The sequence below is a fragment of the Eulemur rufifrons genome, chromosome 4 (assembly GCF_041146395.1).
Source record: "Eulemur rufifrons isolate Redbay chromosome 4, OSU_ERuf_1, whole genome shotgun sequence".
NCBI classification, from domain to species: Eukaryota; Metazoa; Chordata; class Mammalia; order Primates; family Lemuridae; genus Eulemur; species Eulemur rufifrons.
This window is the reverse complement of record NC_090986.1, coordinates 12,293,429-12,312,986: the sequence shown is the minus strand read 5'-3', so window position 1 is coordinate 12,312,986 and position 19,558 is coordinate 12,293,429. Positions and strand designations below refer to the sequence as shown.

General features: G+C 48.8%; 1 protein-coding gene across 1 annotated transcript in view; it reads right to left on the bottom strand.

The window, feature by feature from the left end:
- COL4A1 (collagen type IV alpha 1 chain) overlaps positions 1-19,558 on the bottom strand; it is a 147,252-nt gene that overhangs the window by 10,458 nt on the left and 117,236 nt on the right. The window contains exons 29-48 of the mRNA XM_069467580.1: positions 18,819-18,916; positions 16,620-16,770; positions 16,290-16,403; positions 15,646-15,813; positions 15,422-15,511; positions 14,274-14,426; positions 14,067-14,165; positions 13,877-13,966; positions 12,744-12,883; positions 12,193-12,319; positions 12,019-12,099; positions 11,438-11,536; positions 10,766-10,816; positions 8,793-8,978; positions 8,076-8,209; positions 5,441-5,513; positions 4,589-4,660; positions 3,302-3,430; positions 1,885-1,983; positions 718-930 (exon numbers count right to left, since the gene is read on the bottom strand). Coding sequence (XP_069323681.1) covers positions 718-930; positions 1,885-1,983; positions 3,302-3,430; positions 4,589-4,660; positions 5,441-5,513; positions 8,076-8,209; positions 8,793-8,978; positions 10,766-10,816; positions 11,438-11,536; positions 12,019-12,099; positions 12,193-12,319; positions 12,744-12,883; positions 13,877-13,966; positions 14,067-14,165; positions 14,274-14,426; positions 15,422-15,511; positions 15,646-15,813; positions 16,290-16,403; positions 16,620-16,770; positions 18,819-18,916 — 2,367 coding nt within the window. The remainder of the gene's footprint in view (positions 1-717; positions 931-1,884; positions 1,984-3,301; positions 3,431-4,588; positions 4,661-5,440; positions 5,514-8,075; positions 8,210-8,792; positions 8,979-10,765; positions 10,817-11,437; positions 11,537-12,018; positions 12,100-12,192; positions 12,320-12,743; positions 12,884-13,876; positions 13,967-14,066; positions 14,166-14,273; positions 14,427-15,421; positions 15,512-15,645; positions 15,814-16,289; positions 16,404-16,619; positions 16,771-18,818; positions 18,917-19,558) is intronic.

Genomic DNA, 19,558 nt, shown 5'->3' with positions numbered 1-19,558 from the left:
GAATTATGTAGAACATTTTTAACAAAAGGAAACAAAACCAGTTTACCAGTAGAGAGAAACCTTTTCCTAGAACTGAATTCTAGAAGGATTTTAACACGTGGATTGTTATGCAATGGACAATAACATATTGGGCAATGTCTTTGACAATAGTTTTGCAGAAAACACAGTCATGCTCTTTATATAGCTGCTTGCTGATCCAAACCTCAAGATACAGAGCACTGAGACAGTGTGGTGGGGTGTATCCGGCGCACACTATGGTAATGAGGACAGATACGCAGCTTTCTGCTGACCTGAACTAGGACAGGGGCAGAGCTCAGAAGATGCAGAGAATTTCAGACATGACAACATGGACATTGTTTTCTAGAAGAGCAATGGTTAAGTTGCCCTATTTTAAGAATATCAAAGCAAACTGTTAAGTGTGCACTATAGGAATCTTGATACTACAACTTTGCAGACGAGATCTAAAGTTTTATTAATGTAAACATTTTCAAACATTTGGCCTTTACGCTCTCTCGGCTTCCCACTAGTAACATGGCAGCCGTTACATTGATGACTCAAGGGATCGGGATGAGGGGAAACAGGCCCAGCTCTCTTTTCCTTAGCTGCTGCCTCCAGGGCACACTAAACCGCAGCCAAGCGGAGCACAGGGTGCTGCTGCACCAGGTGGGCACTGGACAAAACAAAAAAAGGTAAATGAATGATCTAGAGACATCTTACCCAAGTCCTGGCCGTGCGCCCGTTCATTGCCTTGCACGTAGAGCAGAGAATACCCGTGATAAAGGATCTTGGTCCCGGGGGGGCACTGTGGGTCGTCTATTGTTTGACTGTGCCTGGTCACGAGGAAGCCGTGATCGACAGACGGGGTACCTGGGGGCCCCATGGATCCTGGCAACCCATCCGGGCCCGGGGGACCGGGAAGGCCTCTTGGACCTGGCAGACAAGACAAATTGGATTCCCTAGTTACAGACAGGTTCCTCCGAAAGCCTTCAAAACCACTGTCTCAAAAGAGTTTGTAATATTTAGTATTTCCACAAAGTATCTTACCTTTTCACATTACAAAAAAAGAACTCAAAACATTGCACTGCTAACTAAATGCAACCCAGCTCCTCCATGGTGTTTTACCTGTTCCTTTTCAAATGCCACCTCATCAGCGCAGAGCAGATGCTCAGAACGTGTAGTTCAATGAGCAAATGAAATACGTGAAAATGGGTATAAGAATAAATGAAAACGAATTACATGATTCGTGCACATCATTCCTATAGGATTGTGGGGCTCCTCTAAGGGAGGATTAATATAGAACGGGTACAACATCCTCAGTTCAAGGAGCCTTCTCTTCCACAGCAGCCCAAGGCCTGCGCATGGAAACGGGACAGCGAGGGGTTAACTGTGCCACATGCAGGACCCTCGCAGGGCTGCTGGGTGTGCTCCGCATTCAGTCAGTCCATGGCCTCAGCCTTTAGCACCACAGTCATTACGGGACATTGAAGCGAGTTCCTGCTTCCTGAGGAAGCAGATCAAGTTCATCCCGTGCCAGGCCGTGGCCTCTGGGCCAGCACTGGCAGCGTTACTTCATTTCTGCTTTCCCTGGCCCACTGCTGAAACAGAGTTTTTGTAGTTGCAGCCACTTCCCTCTTAGGAAACCACACAGGGCCACCAATATTGGCTGCCTTTCAACATCTGGACTGTAGGCTTTGATCAACATCTGTCTCTGCACAGAAAAAAGGACAATCCTTCAGCTCTTCTATATGAGCCTGTTCTTGTAAGAAACAGACTTCACGTAACATTTTCAATTTCATTTTGCAGGTTTCCCCACGCCTGGTCCTACTACTTATATCCCAAAGACACAGGTAGAGGGCCACTAGGTTGGAAGATGCAGCAACCTACCAGGAGGCCCGAAGGGTCCTGTCTCTCCTTTCTGGCCAGGGGCACCGTCAAACCCGGGAATACCTGGAGGTCCAGGTACACCCACCGATCCCGTCACACCTAAAGCAAAGGAGAAAGAAGTCATGATCCAGTCCTGTGTGGCAGTAAGCTCTCTCTTCCCTTCTTTTTTTTTTTTTTTTTTTTTTGAGACAGAATCTTGCTCTGTTGCCCGGGCTAGAGTGGGTGCCGTGGTGTCAGCCTAGCTCACAGCAACCTCAAACTCCTGGGCTTATGCGATTCTACTGCCTCAGCCTCCTGAGTAGCTGGGACTACAGGCATCTGCCACCATGCCCGGCTAATTTTTTCTATATATATTTTTAGTTGGTCAGATAATTTCTTTCTATTTTTAGTAGAGACAGGGTCTCGCTCTTGCTCAGGCTGGTCTCGAACTCCTGATCTCGAGCCATCCACCCGCCTCAGCCTCCCAGAGTGCTAGGATTACAGGCGTGAACCACCGCGCCCGGCCTACCCTTCTTAAATGTCTTTTTTAGTCTTCGGGGAGGCAAGCATAAGGCCTTTGACAGCAGGTGAGAAAGTTTTCCTGGACAGCTGTGAGTTGCTTCCTGCAAAGTTCAGTATAGGCTTTGCAGAAGCAACAAAGTGACGTTTATAGGGGTGTGTGTGCGACCACCTCATTCTGAGTTCCCCTGGTTTCCTGCTGCTGTTGTTTGGCAGATGGGTTTGGAAAAGGCAGGCTACGGGAAGGTGGAGAGGAAGGAGGGATTTGATAAGCCTTTCCCCCTTGGCCATATTTCAGTGTCTCAATTTTAGCTATATTGACATGGATAGCTTTTTGTTGTCACGTATAGAGTTTATCCTTAGATTGCTATAAACCTGAATTTTCATGGACATGTCCTTTCAACTCTAAATGTTTTCATTCTCCTTTACTTTCTACTTACCCCTTATATAGCTCTTGAAATAGAAAACGTTTAGCTCAATTAAGCAGAAAGACCCCAGGTTAGGGTTTCTGGGAGCAACAGGGACTAGCACAGATCTCCACTAGTGAGGCCGAGCTCATGGGGCACGACAGAGAGCACCCATGCTTACAGCGAGAGCCGCTGCCCTGCCGCCCTGGTCTCCCAGCCGGGGGAGGTGACGCGCTGGCCTCTGAGCCCACATTTTCCTAACTGAGCATTGACACGATGAGTTGCATGTTCTGCTAGCTTTTTCTGTGTTTTGTTCCAGCTTTTTTAAGTCCCTTCAAAATCTTCCTTAGTTTTGATATACATTAAAGGGAGGAAAGAAAGACATATTCAAATACGTGTTTGTATAAAATCATTCCCCAGAAACTTTGATTTTACACGGGTGAAAAGGAAATCTCGCCCACCTCCCCCCGGGGTGCTGCACACCACCCTGCACAACCCGACGAGCATCTCACCTTGCTGTCCTTTAGGGCCCGGAGGTCCCTGAAGCCCTTTCAGACCTGGGGGTCCCTCAGGACCAGGAAGCCCTGGCTCCCCTTTGATGGTTTGGTAAGGACCTGGGGGGCCGGGGGGGCCTGGGAGACCTGTGGGAAGTGGGAAGCCATTGGTCAATTTCACTCTCCACATATGGGGGCGGGAACATGTTTCTCAAAAGTAAAATCATTATCAACACACAAGTAGTCACATACTCATGAAAATATATTTAATCTGCACATCTTTTATTATTTAACCTAAAATCCTGAACTCTCAGGACTGGAAGAGACACTGGAGACACCAGTATCACTTCCCATTCAGTTCTGGGCACCCTGACGACCGCCACCGGCCTCGCTCAGGCACTCCCAGAAGGTGGCGCTCACGCCTCTCTGGGCAGCACCAACATCTGCCATTCGGACGTTGCTTCTCATGCTTATCTGAAATCTGCCTCGTTTCACATTTCAACACTGGTGCTAATCTTTTAGTGACGAATGAACTTAATCCTTCTTCTGCATGACGGGCCTTGGCGCAGCGTAGGAACCACACAGAGGCTGAGGTTGGCCTCGGCCTCTCCTTCTTCAGCCAGACACCCCCATTTCTCTCTCCCCCATACATGTTACTGCTCATTTTCTCTCTTCTCTCATATCCACTTCTCCATGCACTGGGTTTCTCGTTCTCTCTCCTAAAACATGGTTTTGAAACCTAAATAAAGCCCTAGAAATATGGTCTGCTCATCAGAGACTCGGTAGGATGAATACTATCCTCAAAGCAGTCCCTTCTGAGATTATTTCGTGGTTTTTGGAGCCAGGGTTCATGCCATGGGCTCCCAGTGGTGGAGAAGTCAACAGACACCCTTTCCTATGAAGGATCTTTACTGTCCAGACAGAACGTGTCTTTACTGTCCAGACAGAACGTGGTCTCTACATTGCAAGACTGACTCTTTCTTCTATGATAACAAAGGGAGGTGGTTTCTGTCTAGCTTTAGACTTGAATCCTGAGTCTGTTGGCTAACCTCTAGCTACCCCTCCACCAGATCCACTTTGGTCACCGATTTAACAGATTGGACTTTCAAGACAAGTTGCTGGTAAAAATGTCAATGTCAACTACAGAAGTCCTGACATGCCGCAAAGAATTTTTAATCAATTGTATTCTAATAATTTCCAAGTTGTTTTACATGTAAAAAACCAAACACCCTCATTCTGTGTGTTCAGTGGCTTTGTGTTTCCCCAGTCATCAGTAGAGCCCCCACACATTCACCTTTCCCCTACCTTTAGGTCCAGGGATTCCTTGATCTCCTTGGTCTCCTTTCACTCCCTGGAGGCCAGGAAGACCTTTCTGACCTAGAAAGAAGGACAACAGTGTCTTTGCACAGAAGTTCCAATGATATACAAATATTTTTTATTACATATGCATATATGCCCACACATATGCATATGCATATATATGTGCACCTGCATATACATGCATACATGTACACATACACATATAATGCATATATACATACACATACACACACAGAGAGCATATTTCTAATTTATGCTCAATAAAGAAAAGAGCGTTATTTCTAGCCAGCTATGTAAAATTTTTGATGAAACTCTTTTCTAGAACCCAGAAGCCACCTTTTTCTAAGCATGAAGCAAACTGCAAAATGATCACCACCAGCAGAGGGGCACGTGACACTGTTTTGGTTACAGTCTGATTCACATGTGTCCCCAAATAGACCACAAGATACCTGGAGGCTGAGAACTTCTTTTATTCACCTTTCGTATGTATCTGATTCAGCTGTAAAAATCCCAGTGCCTGGAAGCTGGTAGGCACTCAATAAGTGTTTGTGTAATACATTAATAAATTAATGAATGGTCGAAATCCATGACTTCTTATTGAGAAGTTAATGATCCCCTAATTCGTAATAAGCAAATCAGAATGTCTTCATATAACCATTCACAGGATTATACAAATTGGGCTGCACACAGAAATGACATTTTTAATTTGAAGAGAACACTATCTTGTGCTGTAATGCAGCCAGTGCAATCAGTATTAAAGTGCCCATGGTTAGGAAGCTCTTCCAATAGCTCGCCCTCCACTGCACGGGCTGTGCGGCATGTCCTCTGCTGCCTTACCTTGAAATCCTGGAACTCCTGGTGGTCCCATATCACCCTTAGAACCTGTGATTCCTGGAGAGCCACCGATACCCTAGACACACAAAGAGGATGTCAGCTGGGATTCCTCAGGACACGCATGATCAGTGTCTTAAGTAACCTGGGAGTTGGAAAACTGAGAAAGCCCCTCAACATTCTGCAAAGTAGATTGTGAACAAAGGGTGCCTGTGGTGTCCTAAATGACGTAACAGGAGTGACAGAACCTCTGTGTGTGCCTAAATTAGGAAATTGGAAGTTGGAACAATCTGTTTCATTCCCTTATATCCTCTGTGCTTGTCCACATGCTAGGTTCCCTGGGGGCAGGTGGAAGTCTCACACCTGCTGTCTCCACCCCATGGCGAAAACTTGCCCCTAAACACTCCAGTGTGGTCATTTTTCCTTAGCATTAGCTTCATATCTTATTTGAAAATCAATTTTAAATATGGAAAGAAAATAAAAAAAACTAAAGAACTTTTTTATAATACAACAATATTCATGTATTTTAAAACATTAGTTCATTTTCTTGTTTGAACACAGTTGTTCCTTTCTCTGACCATAGATAGCGACATGCAACAAGTTGTATCATTTCTTACACAGATTTGTTCCTTTGTTTTACCTTATTTTAGAAGTTCCATAAGCAGAATAAACACACAAATATACACACAAACATATTTGTACAGACATGTGTATAGAGATAGACAGACATGGATTGGCTCCAGGAGTGGGGAGTGTATCTCTATATTTTACTTCTAAGGAATAAAAGCAGGAATACATGAATAATTGACAAGTCGTCTACACTTACATCACTAGAAAACCACCATATAGCAAGAAGGAGTCTGGGAACATATTCACACACACACAGGCAGCGTATTGTGGGGACGAGCATACAGCTCCGAGGACGGGAGTAGGAAAAAGTGATTACTGCTACTCCTTCCAGCCTGCTCTGCGTTATTGTTCATAAGCGTTTCATCAGTTACTGATGCAGAAGTAAAACAGCACCACTATTTTTTAGTGCATGGCAAGCTAAGGTCAGTCATTCTGCATCCATGCTTCAGAAAGTGCCTTAATGACTCCAAAACATGTCTCTGCAGCTGAAGAGCAGTCTGTAGTTCTCCCTGTAGGGGAGAACCTGTGTTGACTTGGAAAAGAATTCTAATCGCTCCTATTGTCACCACAGAGATGTGTCTCAAATCCCTCCTGTTTCCAATCTCCCCTGACACATGCTCTTTCTCCCAGTGTGTGTTAGTGAGAGAGAGCGACCGCAGATAGACACAGAGAGAGACAGACAGACAGACACAGAGCGTGAATCTCTGCTAACGCATCTATATGACCTCAACAAGCCACATAAGCACAATGCTTTAGCCATGGCTGTGGTTGAGCTGAGAATCCAACCAGAGATCCACGAGCACCACGTTACCTAGCAGGGGCTGTATGTTCAGGTAATAAACACAAACACACGCAAAACCCACTACTGGTCACTTATTCCACCCAGAGACATGCTCCTCTGAGGATTGTCTAAGTCACCAAGACTTCAACTGCTCGACTACAATATTCTAGTCCTGCCAGTCGTAGGAGACACTGGGCTGGTTTTACAGAGTTGTTCTTTACAAAACAACGCTGGTTTGCTTTCTTGCATTGAGTTTGGAAATAGGTCTTAAATTTAGGCACTGAACTATAATTTCCAGCAGTATAACATTTCTCTTTTCATAGTTCTTATAAAACTAGATTGTAGGAAATTTCATAACAGTTTCCTACTCTGATGCCAGTAAAGATGCTGATCACTGGCAAGAGAGGAGAACCTGATTTAGAGAGGACATGGGAGTGTGGCACACATGCACGGGTACATACACACAACATGGGAGTGTGGCACACGTGCACATGTCCATACACACAACATGGGAGTGTGGCACACATGCACGGGTACATACACACAACATGGGAGTGTGGCACACGTGCACATGTCCATACACACAACATGGGAGTGTGGCACGTGTGCACATGTCCATACACACAACATGGGAGTGTGGCACACGTGCACATGTCCATACACACAACATGGGAGTGTGGCACATGTGCACATGTCCATACACACAACATGGGAGTGTGGCACGTGTGCACATGTCCATACACACAACATGGGAGTGTGGCACGTGTGCACATGTCCATACACACAACATGGGAGTGTGGCACACGTGCACATGCACATACACACAACATGGGAGTGTGGCACACGTGCACATGTCCATACACACAACATGGGAGTGTGGCACACGTGCACATGCACATACACACAACATGGGAGTGTGGCACACATGCACATGCACATACACACAACATGGGAGTGTGGCACACGTGCACATGTCCATACACACAACATGGGAGTGTGGCACACGTGCACATGTCCATACACACAACATGGGAGTGTGGCACACGTGCACATATACATATGGACAATATGAGAGTGCAGCACACAAGCACAGGCACGTATGCACAATACGGGAGTGCGGCACATGTGCACATGTACATAGGCACAACACATACACACATGTACAGATAGGAACAATTCTGTGACCAGAGAAGGCTCCTTTCCAAACACAATTGCAAATCAGTCACTCACAGGCATGCCCTGGAATCCTGGGTCTCCCTTGGGCCCTGAAACACCAGGGGCTCCTGGCCAGCCGGGTTGTCCTTTTTCGCCTTTCAGTCCATCGAGCCCGGGGAGCCCTTGAGGCCCCATGGGTCCCGGGAGCCCTAATGGGAGAGACAAGAGTCATACATTTGGGTTGGAGGGTGATGCTATGGGCACGTGTCCCTGGGTTGTGGGGCTGTCACTGCTGCCACCCAGCCACCCCTGACTGCAAACAGCACCATGTCAGTTAGCACCAGCCCTGAGAAAGAGATCAGGGCAGGTCCTAGAAGAAAGGAAGAATGTTCCTACAAGTGCCACAATCTCTGTCTAAAACGCCGGGGGTCAGTGGCGCCCGGGGTGCCTGTGCCGCCACCACTGGAGTCCTGGTCACGGCAGGAGGCTGTGCCAGAGTGTTATGTCACTTTAAGACAAACACCATAGACAGCACACATGTCCAGCCTTTTTCAACAATTTCCTTTCTTGCATCTCCCTAATTATTACCCAAATTCCTTGACAGAAAGGACACATGGAAATCTTTGACCCAAGGGAGGCCAAAATACAGTTTCAAGCAGTAATAAATGCTGCAGACTTCTAAATAAAAAGCTCAATTGAGAATTTAATTGTTCCTTTATTTCTTGTACACTAATTTCTTCTTGTGAATTCTGCCCCATCCCCCAGCACTGACACCTGGCGAGACACCCTTACCTGGCAGGCCAGGCTGTCCCTGGGGTCCCCGATCTCCTTTGGGCCCCTCCACAGCATGTCCCGGAGCACCAGGCAGTCCTGGCTGTCCTTGTGGCCCCGGAGGACCCATAAATCCTTGTTCTCCTTTGGGTCCAGGAATTCCTGGGCTCCCAGCTAATCCTGGGAAACCCACATCGCCCTTGGAACCTAAATGAGAAAAGCAGTTTGAGACGGTGGTGGATGCACAGCCGGGCAGGGGGCTCAGAGCACTGACGGGCAGCCGGGGGTGGGCGTTCCTTGTCCTCCGGCACCCTCAGAGGGGCCTCCTGAGGGCCCCAGGGGGAAAACTGGAGCGGGTGCTCTGCTCGCTCCTTCGTTTAAATAACATGCCTGGCTCTAAATGACATGCCTGGCTCCTACCATGCCTAACCTGGAAAAGAGAAAGCTTAGCATGCTAAGAGCATGGGTATCAATATTTACACTTTTTAAGAGAAGTATTCTATGGCAAAGGCATTTGAATATGTGCTTAGCAATTGCATCACTAAAATTAAAGGCTTATTCTTTCAACAGAATGAATGGTTAAATTGTATTATATCCCTACAACGGGACACTGCTCAGCCGTAAAAAGGAATGAACTATTGACACGCGGCAACACGCATGGATCTCACACACAAGCATGGAGGGATTATGAAGCCGCACGGGAGACTTTTGGGGCAATGGGTGTGCACCACCTTGAAGAGGGGGATGTTCTCGTGGGTGCATACACGAGTCAAAGCTTATCAAACTGCACACGCTAAATATGTGTGTTACATTGTCTGTCAGTGACACCTCAATAGAGCTGTTTTAAAAAATAAAAATAAGAGTTTGTAGGGAGAAAAACCCTCCATGTTTAGTTTTAAACATATCACCCAAAACTTGCCAATAAAAACACCAAAATTCTAGGGTTATTTCAAAGTTATTAAGAAAAAATGAAAAGGGAACGGCACAGGGTCAAGTCCTGTTTGGTCACAGGGCTCCTCCTTGGGACTCTGCCTTTACTTCCCAGGCAGCGAATCGGAACACGGCCACGGTGTGCAGTCTGTCCCAGGGCGGTGGGATGTGTCAACCAGACTGCACAGGACTGGACAGGCAGGTGAGGGAAAGACATGTCCCCGGCTCCCTTTCCGAGCAGGAGCCTTCGCAGCGGCGCTGTGTTTGGGGAGGGGAGGCAGCGCCATTCCCCAGGCAGCACCCTCGGCACCATCCCACCCTTCACGAGCCAGGCGCATCCGGTGCCGGGCAACACACTGCAAGGAAAGGCGCCGGGCTGGCCTCGGGAGAGCCAGGGCCGGGGAAGCAGAGCCACCGTGTGCCCTGCTCGGTCTGTGCCGACATGCCAGGCCTGCCGAGGCCTTTCCCAATCCTCAGACACAGCCCTGGATCACTCAGGACCCCCCCAGCCTTGTCCGAGTGACCAGAGTGTGTGCCCTCCCCAGCCATGGCTACTGTGGCTTTCCTTTCAATGTTCATCGCTTTTGTATTTCCAGCAACTGCCTTTTCTTCCTCACAAAATGCTGAGGCCTCTGAGGGAAGAGCCTGTGTCCCTTCCCAGCTCTCGAGTGTGCTTGGGAGTTAGCCCGCCAGGGCTCACTAGGGGTGCTCAGGGAGTAGGGGGTGTCTGGCCCCTGTGACGTCCTGTCCACCCTTCACATAAGAATGACCAGTTTTAGAAAGTAACAATTTTGATATTGCAATTACTTTCTAAGCACAAAAATGACAGTGGTTTTCCTCTGTACTTAATTTTATAAAATAAGTCCAAATAAAAGAGAATTTCCAATAACGAGAGCACGGTGGCGTGACCAGGCATGTCTGGCAGGACATCCCCTCTGGACCCAGAGTCTATCCTCCACGTCCGCTGCTGCCTTGCTAAGGGGGACAGGGCTGCATCCTGTTCTGCTGGTGCAGAATGCAGCAGTGGCCGGCTAGAAAGGAAACGCACACTGAACAAATATTACCTTTGTCTCCTTTGGTCCCTGGAAACCCTGGGAATCCTCTTCCTGGTAGACCTACAAGGTGAGGGCAAAAAGCCACATTACTCTTAAACAATCAGTCTGCAGGGACAGTACAAAGCAGCATCGGCTCTGAACTAACACCGTATACTCTCGTGGAGTACATGGAAATTAGTTAATTGCATCATGGGAATAAAACGATATTCTTCCAATTGTTGCAAGATACCCTTGACTGGATATTCATAATTTAGTGCCTTTCCCTAAGTACCTTTCAGCTCAGAACCATCCGGCATTTAGCAGGAATGATCTGTGCAAATGAGCACTTATTTCTGACGACCGTCTGGAGACACGAGATGGGCTAATCGCTGTTCTTACAGCAGGTGGGGAAGCCAAAGCCGTCGGGGCAGGGACAAATGTAAGCAAAGGGCTTGAGGAAAGGTCCACATGGGGGAAGGGAGGGTGGGGCATTTTTTATGAATTATTCGTATAAAAAATAAATGTATGCAATGTAAACATAGGGGTATAGAATGAAAAGATGAATTCAGCACCAACAGCACTGGGACCCCGTGGACCCTCCTCCATCCACTGTGCACCCAGCTCTGCCCGCTGAACATGGCCTGCGAGTCTGTGGCAGGGGGTGCTGCTCACTCTGAAGGGGGGTGGCGGGCCGGGCCGTACCTGGTTCACCCTTCTCTCCCGCTGGCCCCGGGATTCCATCACTGCCGCGCTCCCCTCTCTGGCCGGCTGGGCCTGTGGGGCCGGGCTTCCCAGGAAGACCTCAAAGAGAAAGGCCACGTCAGTCATGCGCAGAACCTCTCCCACACCCTGGTGTCCACATACAATGGTCGACTTTTAAGGGAGCTGTTCCCTCCTGGGCACTCCTGGCTTCCCTGAGGTTAGTTCTGAAACCCCTTCAGAAAGGACGCTCCATGCTGTCACATCGCCACCGAACCCTGAGCCTCAAAGGCTGGTGAGAACGGAGAGCAGACACCTGGAACCCCACGCCACCTAGAGAGACAGTCTGGAGACTGGGCCTGGATCATAACTCACGGCAAGACCTCGAAAAGGCCCTGTGAGCCCCCCAGACTCAGTCTGCTCATCTGCCGACTGGAGGGGCAGACAGGTGGCCTCCGGTCAGCCCTGCAGCAGCGTCCTGGGGCCTGAGCCCATCCACGTGGGCAGCTCCCTGAGCCTCTGGAGTCCCTGTCCCTGGTGGCCCCTGTCCAAACACCCGCCATGCTCTAGAGCAGGGCCTCTACCTGCTTCTCCTTTGACGCCCTGAACACCATCCAGTCCCGGGAGGCCTTTGTCTCCTTTTTCTCCAGGCAGCCCAGGGCTTCCTAAAGAAAAAAGCAAAACACCAGAACACCTGTAAGTTGGAGTTTTTGTCATCTTTTATCACCTTGTTTAGGAGGAGGCCCCAGGTAACCTACCTGGATAGCCGACGCTCCCGGGAGACCCCTTTGGGCCCGGAGATCCCGGCATCCCTGGGATCCCAGTGCTTCCTTTTTCTCCCTTCTCTCCAGGGCTGCCTGGGAAACCTGCCACCCCTTGATCTCCCTGCAAGTGAAAATCAGGCATGTTAATTTCACATCTGTCCTTGGACATTTTGGTGCAACGATTATTGCACCATAAACTGCCATTGCCCATTTCTCGCCAAAGTCCACCTCCGAGAACAGAGGAAAAACTTCAGCACAAAGCAGCCAAGTGCCCCTTTTCTACTCACCATCCCTGCTCACCTGCGACCCCTCTGCTTTCTCCCAGGGATAGCTGCCCCCCACCCTGGCCTCCCCGAGTCTCCAGATTCTTCCTTGGGGGGACAGGTACTGAATAGAAGGGGGAGAAGAGGCAGCTTCTAATACCCTGGGGGCATTACTAGAGCTGGGGACTCACTGAACGTGCTGAGATAATTACTGAATATTTCTCAGGAAGTGTTTCCACCGAGAGGGGCGGAGGGGACGTTTCCATGCAGGGTGCTGGTTACCTTGGTCCCGGGCAGCCCAGGAATGCCAATGCCAGGAGGGCCCGACTGCCCTTTCTCTCCCTTTGAGCCTTTCTCTCCAGGTAAGCCGGGGATGCCCTGCAGGCCGGGGATGCCAGGCACACCTTTTTCTCCAGGGCTTCCTGTAAACACAAACAACTGAAACTAGAACATGGGACTGGCTAGTGCTAGTGTTAAAAAGGAAAGAGTCCCTTGACGACCAGCCAAGAATGAGGTAAAGGAACATGGACCCCTTCATTTATCAACCTGCAAACAATCCAGCCAGAGGTCAGTCACCCAGGTCACATCGGAGCCGCAGTGGGAAACGTTTCTCCTGTCTTTTTATAAAGACAGAGTAGAAATACACTAACTTCTTAGAAATACGTACTTTCTCAACAGTGTAAAAATGGCTCTTAGGTTCTTTATTATGTAACCAACTCTCACTAACCAAACGAACCACAGGGCACGTGGGGCAGGTGTACAGGGTGAACGCAACCTTGGTTTGCAATGTATGTTGGCGGTCAAGCTTACTTGTAAGGGGGTGTGACCAGAAACCTAGATGTTTATATTTCAAGTGACAGCAGCAACTCGTAGAAACTTAGGAGAAGATAGACAGATTTTTTGTCTCCACTCTTCCCCTTTCTGGGCAGGTTACGAGAAGCATCACCCGCTAGACCCCGTCTCACATTCCTTCTCTCTGTGCTTGCTGTCACTGGAGGGGACCCCACTGGCAGAGCATTAAGGCTGGCTCAGGACTGGGGCAGATGAGTCCAGGGGATTCTTCTGAACTAACACAAAGGGTGCCAGAGGCAGGCGCTGCTCTAGCTGACAACCCTGAATGGAGAGCCAGACACCTAGGGAGATGCTGGCCAAGTGGGCAGCCACTTGGGGATCATCAAAAGTTGGTTTTGTCCAGCCCATGTTTTATTTTATTAAATTGTAGGTTTTCATAGCAATGGTCATAGTGTCAGCCAAACGCCATCCATCCATCCCTAGGCAGGACTGAGGATGTGAATTAGTGTCAAAGACACCACTGCCTGGATTATGTTCTCCTCCGTGGAGCAGGATCTCATTCTGTAGACACGTCCTGCCCACACACACGTGCTACAACGACTCCTGTTCTAAATCCAAGTTACCTGGCAAGCCCATTCCACCAACAGATCCTTTTGGTCCAGGAAGTCCAGGGGCACCTGGGGTTCCACTTATACCTGGGTCACCTTTAGGTCCTAGAATAAGAAAGAGAACAGTCAGCAGGTGGCCATCTGCAGAAAGCGCTGGGGAGCACATGCCCCTTGCCACGCTGGGAACCTCAGTGCCACGCTGTACCTGGCTGTCCAGGGTGCCCCGCCTGCCCATCCTTTCCAGGCACTCCTGGGGTCCCAGGGTCTCCCCGGGATCCTTTTTCACCAGCTGGTCCGATTTGTCCTATAAATCACAGAGAAGAACGACGATGATCCAGCCTGCTACTTGCAGAGCAAGCGGTTGCAGAAACACAGGTTGGTTTGGTGTCATTTAGGCCAGCTTCCCACTTGCCTTTCTCTCCCTGGTCTCCCTTCTGTCCCTTCATGCTGCCCATGTCCACCTTGTCCATGGACCCAGGCTTGCCCGGGAGACCAACGTCCCCCTTGTCACCTTTGAAGCCAGGGTCTCCCCTGGGTCCCGAGGAACCTGGGAAGCCGTGTTCCCCTGCAGAGGAAAGAGAAGGTACTGGGTGAGGCTGGTTACAGAGCTCGGCGCTCTTGCTGGCTAGGACATGACTGATAAAGAAGGTATCGAGGACGAATAACTTGTCTAAAAATGGCACTAAGTGCCAAGTGTCTGAGTTACAAAAAAGAGTCTGAAACCAAGTAAACAAACAATCAAGCCATTTTCCAAAAGTCATTATTTGCTAGTAATGCTGATATATTCAAACATGGCTTACCACGTTAGATAATTTATTATACATTTTCTCGCCTTCCTACATATCTTTATCACCCCTGCTGATTCTGCCCTCAATTCTTACATAATGACAGAGTAGGAATTTTCCTATTCTGCTGAACAGGTGACTTTTTTCCTTCTTTTTTTGAGACAAGAGTCTCGCCCTATAGCACCCAGCTAGAGTGCAGTGGCATCATCATAGCTCATTGTAGCCTCAAACTCCTGGGCTCAAGCGATCCTCCTGCCTCAGCCTCCCGAGTAGCTGGGACTATAGGCAGGTGACACAACATTCAGCTAATTTCTCTATTTTTTGTAGAGATGGGGTCTTGTTCTTGCTCAGGCTGGTCTTGACCTCCTGACCTCAACAGATGCCTTTTTTTATACCTCACACTCAAAGTCAATTTCTCTTTGAAAAAAATTATTATGGGCCAATTTCAAATAACAAGAAAAGAAATGAAAATTAAGACTTGTAAAGTCATGGCATTTGCTAACTTGGTTCTAGGGACTCAGTCCCCGTGCCCTGGCACTGCTGAAGATTCCACCATTTCTCAAAAAGAATCTCAGCCCCATCTTCCTTCTGATTTGTGGGGCAGAGCTGTTCTGAGTCCCCCGTGCACTGTGCACCTCGGACGCCCACTGGGCAAGGGGCGTCTCCCAGCCCCTGCTTGATCTTCTTAACTTTGCTCATCACCTCTCGAAATGACATGTGACCGAGACAATTTGAGAATTTCCCAAGGGGCATCGAGAGAGACACGGATTCCTACCTTTTTCACCCGGTAATCCTGGAGTACCTGCTGGTCCCGGTGAGCCCGGCTGCCCGGGGGTCCCCATGACGCCCATCTCTCCCTTGGGACCTGCGGACAGTGGGGAGGACCATGAACATTTCCCCTCTTGGAACATGGATGGTAAATGCTAAGAGTCACAGAAACGATGAGGCAAGGCCTGTTTCCTTGTCCTCCATCCAGCCAGAAGTTCAAAAACCATTTACCTGGAAACCCGGGGATTCCAGGTGTCCCCTGCTGTCCAGGAAGGCCAGGGAGCCCTGACTGTCCTGTTAAGCCGGGAAGTCCTTGAGCACCTTTATCTCCCTTCGGGCCCGGCATGTCCAGTCCAGGGAATCCGGGGAAACCCTTCTCTCCTTTTATTCCAGGAGGGCCTGAGGTCAGGTGAAATCAGAATGACTTTTAGCAGAGTTTACAACTCGTTTTTTCTGAACCATTTCTCCCTGATTGGTTTACCCTATTCTGCCCTCACCACCTTAATTCTAAGATTATTACTATTAAGTCAATAGTAGCTTCTAGATATGGACTCAATTAGTTTAAATTATCTGCAACTTATTAACCCCCCTGTGGAAAGATAATATAGAGACATCATTTTGAGTAAAATTTTAAGTTATTAAATATACAATACAGGAAAGATCTCTTTGGCACATAAACCAGTCTTAGTGGCAGGAAAGAATAGAAATCTATGACTCTACATTCAAGCAAACGAGCAAACCTAACTTTACAAACTGGAATTTACTTCTTTCCCTTTTATTTCATAAATCATGCTCGTCTCCCCTTCAGCATCATCTCCCACACCACCGTGACCACGCTTTAGAGAAGGGATAATTCTCGGAGAATGTCACATCACCTGATGCCCCTGGGGGTCCCTGTCCTCCAGGGGGGCCCCTAACTCCGGGGGGTCCTATTCCTGGAGCTCCTGGAGATCCTGCAGGGCCCGGCAGTCCAGGAGGTCCAGGGTCACCTGGAAGGAAAAATTGTGAATAAACTGTAGAAACAGTAGCAGACACTTCCCACTTACAAAATGGGCCACAATGGCAGGAAACCATGAGCTCTAAACTAGGATTTTCATCATTCTTTCAACAAACGTGTCTGGAATATACCTAGTAGGTGCTCTGGAGATACAAAAATAAGCACACCCACTCTTTGAAGCAGTCTGGATAGATGTGTAAGAAGTTACCTCTGATTCCCTGCAGCCCAGGGGGGCCGATTGCTCCGTGTTCTCCAGGAACGCCTGATGCCCCGATGTTCCCCTTCTCCCCGGGTGTGCCGGGAATGCCGGGAAGACCTGGCAGCCCTTTCAGTCCTGGTAGACCAACTCCCGGCTCCCCCTGAAAATCCCCAAAGCACAGAAAAGCAAATTGACCAACAAAGTCAATATTTATATCAAGCCAATAGCATAAGTGAACACGTAACGGGTACTGCCAGTGCATTTAGTAAGAATGTCTGTTCAACTCTTTATAAAAGTTTGCAAAGTCCCTCACACCTATTATTTCCTTTTATTCTCACCACACGCCCCAAAGGTGGGTAATTTTTGTAGTTTTCACTTCACAGAGAAGGAAAACCAAGGCTCCCCACAGAATGCCCTTCTACCCGGGCCTCTGACCCAAGCTTGTCCCCTCAGCCCTGCCGCCTGCGTCTGTGAGGAAGAGCTGACCCTAAATAACTGACAAAACACCAAGTATGATCTGTGACCAGTTAACCGAGTGCTTCTTAAGAGATGGGAAAGTTCCAGGGCTAGCACGGGTACCACTGACACAGTTTTTTGTATAAATGAAGGCTTTCACAGCAAACTAAACATTTAAAACTACCACATGAACACAGGGGTTTTGACAAATACAGGTGATTAGAAAGGAAGGAAGCATTTTGGAGAGCAACGGCACGTTGGAAATAGCCTCAGTTTAGACACAGACGTAGACTGTACTTGTACTCATTGAAGCAAGTAGGTGGATGTGAAACGACAGTGCTCCACTACATGCAAGTGACACTTCCAGATAAGGAGGACACGAGTGCGTACTGGATACTTCTCTCATGTCCCAGTAGGAAATTTGCACGATGGAAGGAACTCCATCCAAAGGATTCTTTAAAAAGCACACTATTTCAAATCACAAATCAAATCTTTCATTCCGATTCCATTTGGCATTCACTAACTCCTGAGCCTTGCCTGCTTAAGGTGATCCACATGCCACCACAGTTGACTAAATGTTCAAATCAAACGTACATTATAAAGGGAAGCTGCTGCATGTTGTATAAAGACAGGCTTCCAAAGCTTTCCCTTCCGTCTCTGCCACGCAGAGAAGGCACCACGATGCCAGGCATCTCTGAGGAAGGAGCTCCTCCAGGACCATGGGGCCACCTGCCTTCTCCTGATAGAAAGTGAGCCGACCCAACCTGGTTCTGCCATCCGCAAAGTCTATCTATTGCCCTCAGCTCTTTCTCCCTTTCTGCACCAACACCTTCCAGCAATTTCACTTGCGTTCCTTATAATCAGAACAGGCAAGGATGAGATGGGGAACCTGCGGCCTCAAGGCCACATGTGGCCCTCGAATCCCTGAGCTCGGCCCCTCAACTGACCTTTTTAATCCTTTATTAAAAGGATTTGTTCTGTAAAATTTGGATTCAGTCAAAAGGCTGCACTCAAGGATCCAGAAGGCCGTATGGGGCCCCAAACCTGCAGGGTCCCCACCCCACCCCATTTAATGGCCACTCACACTTGCTGAGCAGAATTTTGAGTATAAGCAACTTGGTAGAAGAGTATTGGAGGGCAAAGAGAATCCCAAAGTCACACTAGACCAGTGGTTTTCAAGCAGAGACACTTTTGCCCCACAGGTGACATTTGGCAATGTCTGGAGATGTTTTCAGTTGTCACAGCTGGGGCGGGGCCGGGGGGGCTTTCTTGATGTCTCAGGGACAGAGGCCAGCAATGCTCCTGCCAAAGGTCCTGCAAGGCACAGGGCCACCCCATGGAAAAGGATTTTGGACCCAGAATGCCAACGGCGCCGAGGCTAAGGAACCTGCACTGAGAAACCCCCTGGTTGGCTGTGACCTCTGCAGGACAGAGGCTTCCCCGCAGCTGTTCCTCTGCCGCCCACCATGAGAAACACGTTTCACACCGGGACCCAGCACGCACACGCGCAAAAACATCTCATACAGTTTCGTAAGACTGAAACAAATGTTTCACAAAATCGGACAAATGTCCCCCCTCAAAATATTTAGCGCCATGTGCTATGTACTCTGGTATTTTCTAGTCTATGCCATTTCATTGAAAAACAAAACATGTTGGTCCAGCCTATCCTGTGAGATTAATAACCTACATTTTCTGTGTCCCATTAATAAAAAGCTGAGGGGGAGAGAGCAATCTAGGGAACGTCACACCCACCTTTTGGCCCTGCAAACCCGGGCTGCCTGGTAAGCCATTAAATCCTGGGCGACCTGGACTCCCAGGGGCTCCCACTTCTCCAGGTAGGCCATCGACACCTGTGCGGAAGAGTGAACATAATCGGCCCAGTTATAATGCCATTCCCCACTTTCTTTACTTCTCCTGCAGTTGTCCAAACGTCTCTGACCTGATTCGAGATGGTCACCAGACAAGCCCTTTGGGGGCGACCCTGAGAGGCCAGATGAGCCCACCCTTCCGGCACCTGCACTCTGCTCTTTCTCCCTCATGCTGATTCTCCTACTCTCCTTTGTTCTATCTCCTCGACTGTTCTTTCCTGCCCTACTTCCCCAGTAGGAACAAACAACTCCCTTGTCATTTGCAGACCGAGAAGGGCACGTTAGAGGGGCCAGAGCATGACCATGACCTCGTGAGACATGCAGACCCCGCAGATCTGCTAAGTCAGACCCACTTTTTAACAAGATCCCGCGTGATCTGTGGACACGTTCAAGTTTGAGGAGCACTTCAGACCACCGGCTCTCAAACTAGGCTGCACCCATGCTGGAGCCACCAGACATCTAACAACTGTCTGGGCCGCAGCCCCCAGAGGCTCAGATGGGCTTTTGTTTGTTTTTAGAGATGGGTCTCACTACGTTTCGTTGCCCCAGGTCTCGAACTCTTGGGCTCAATAAATCCTCCCACCTGGGCCTCCTAAGTAGCTGGAACCACAGGTGTGAGCCACT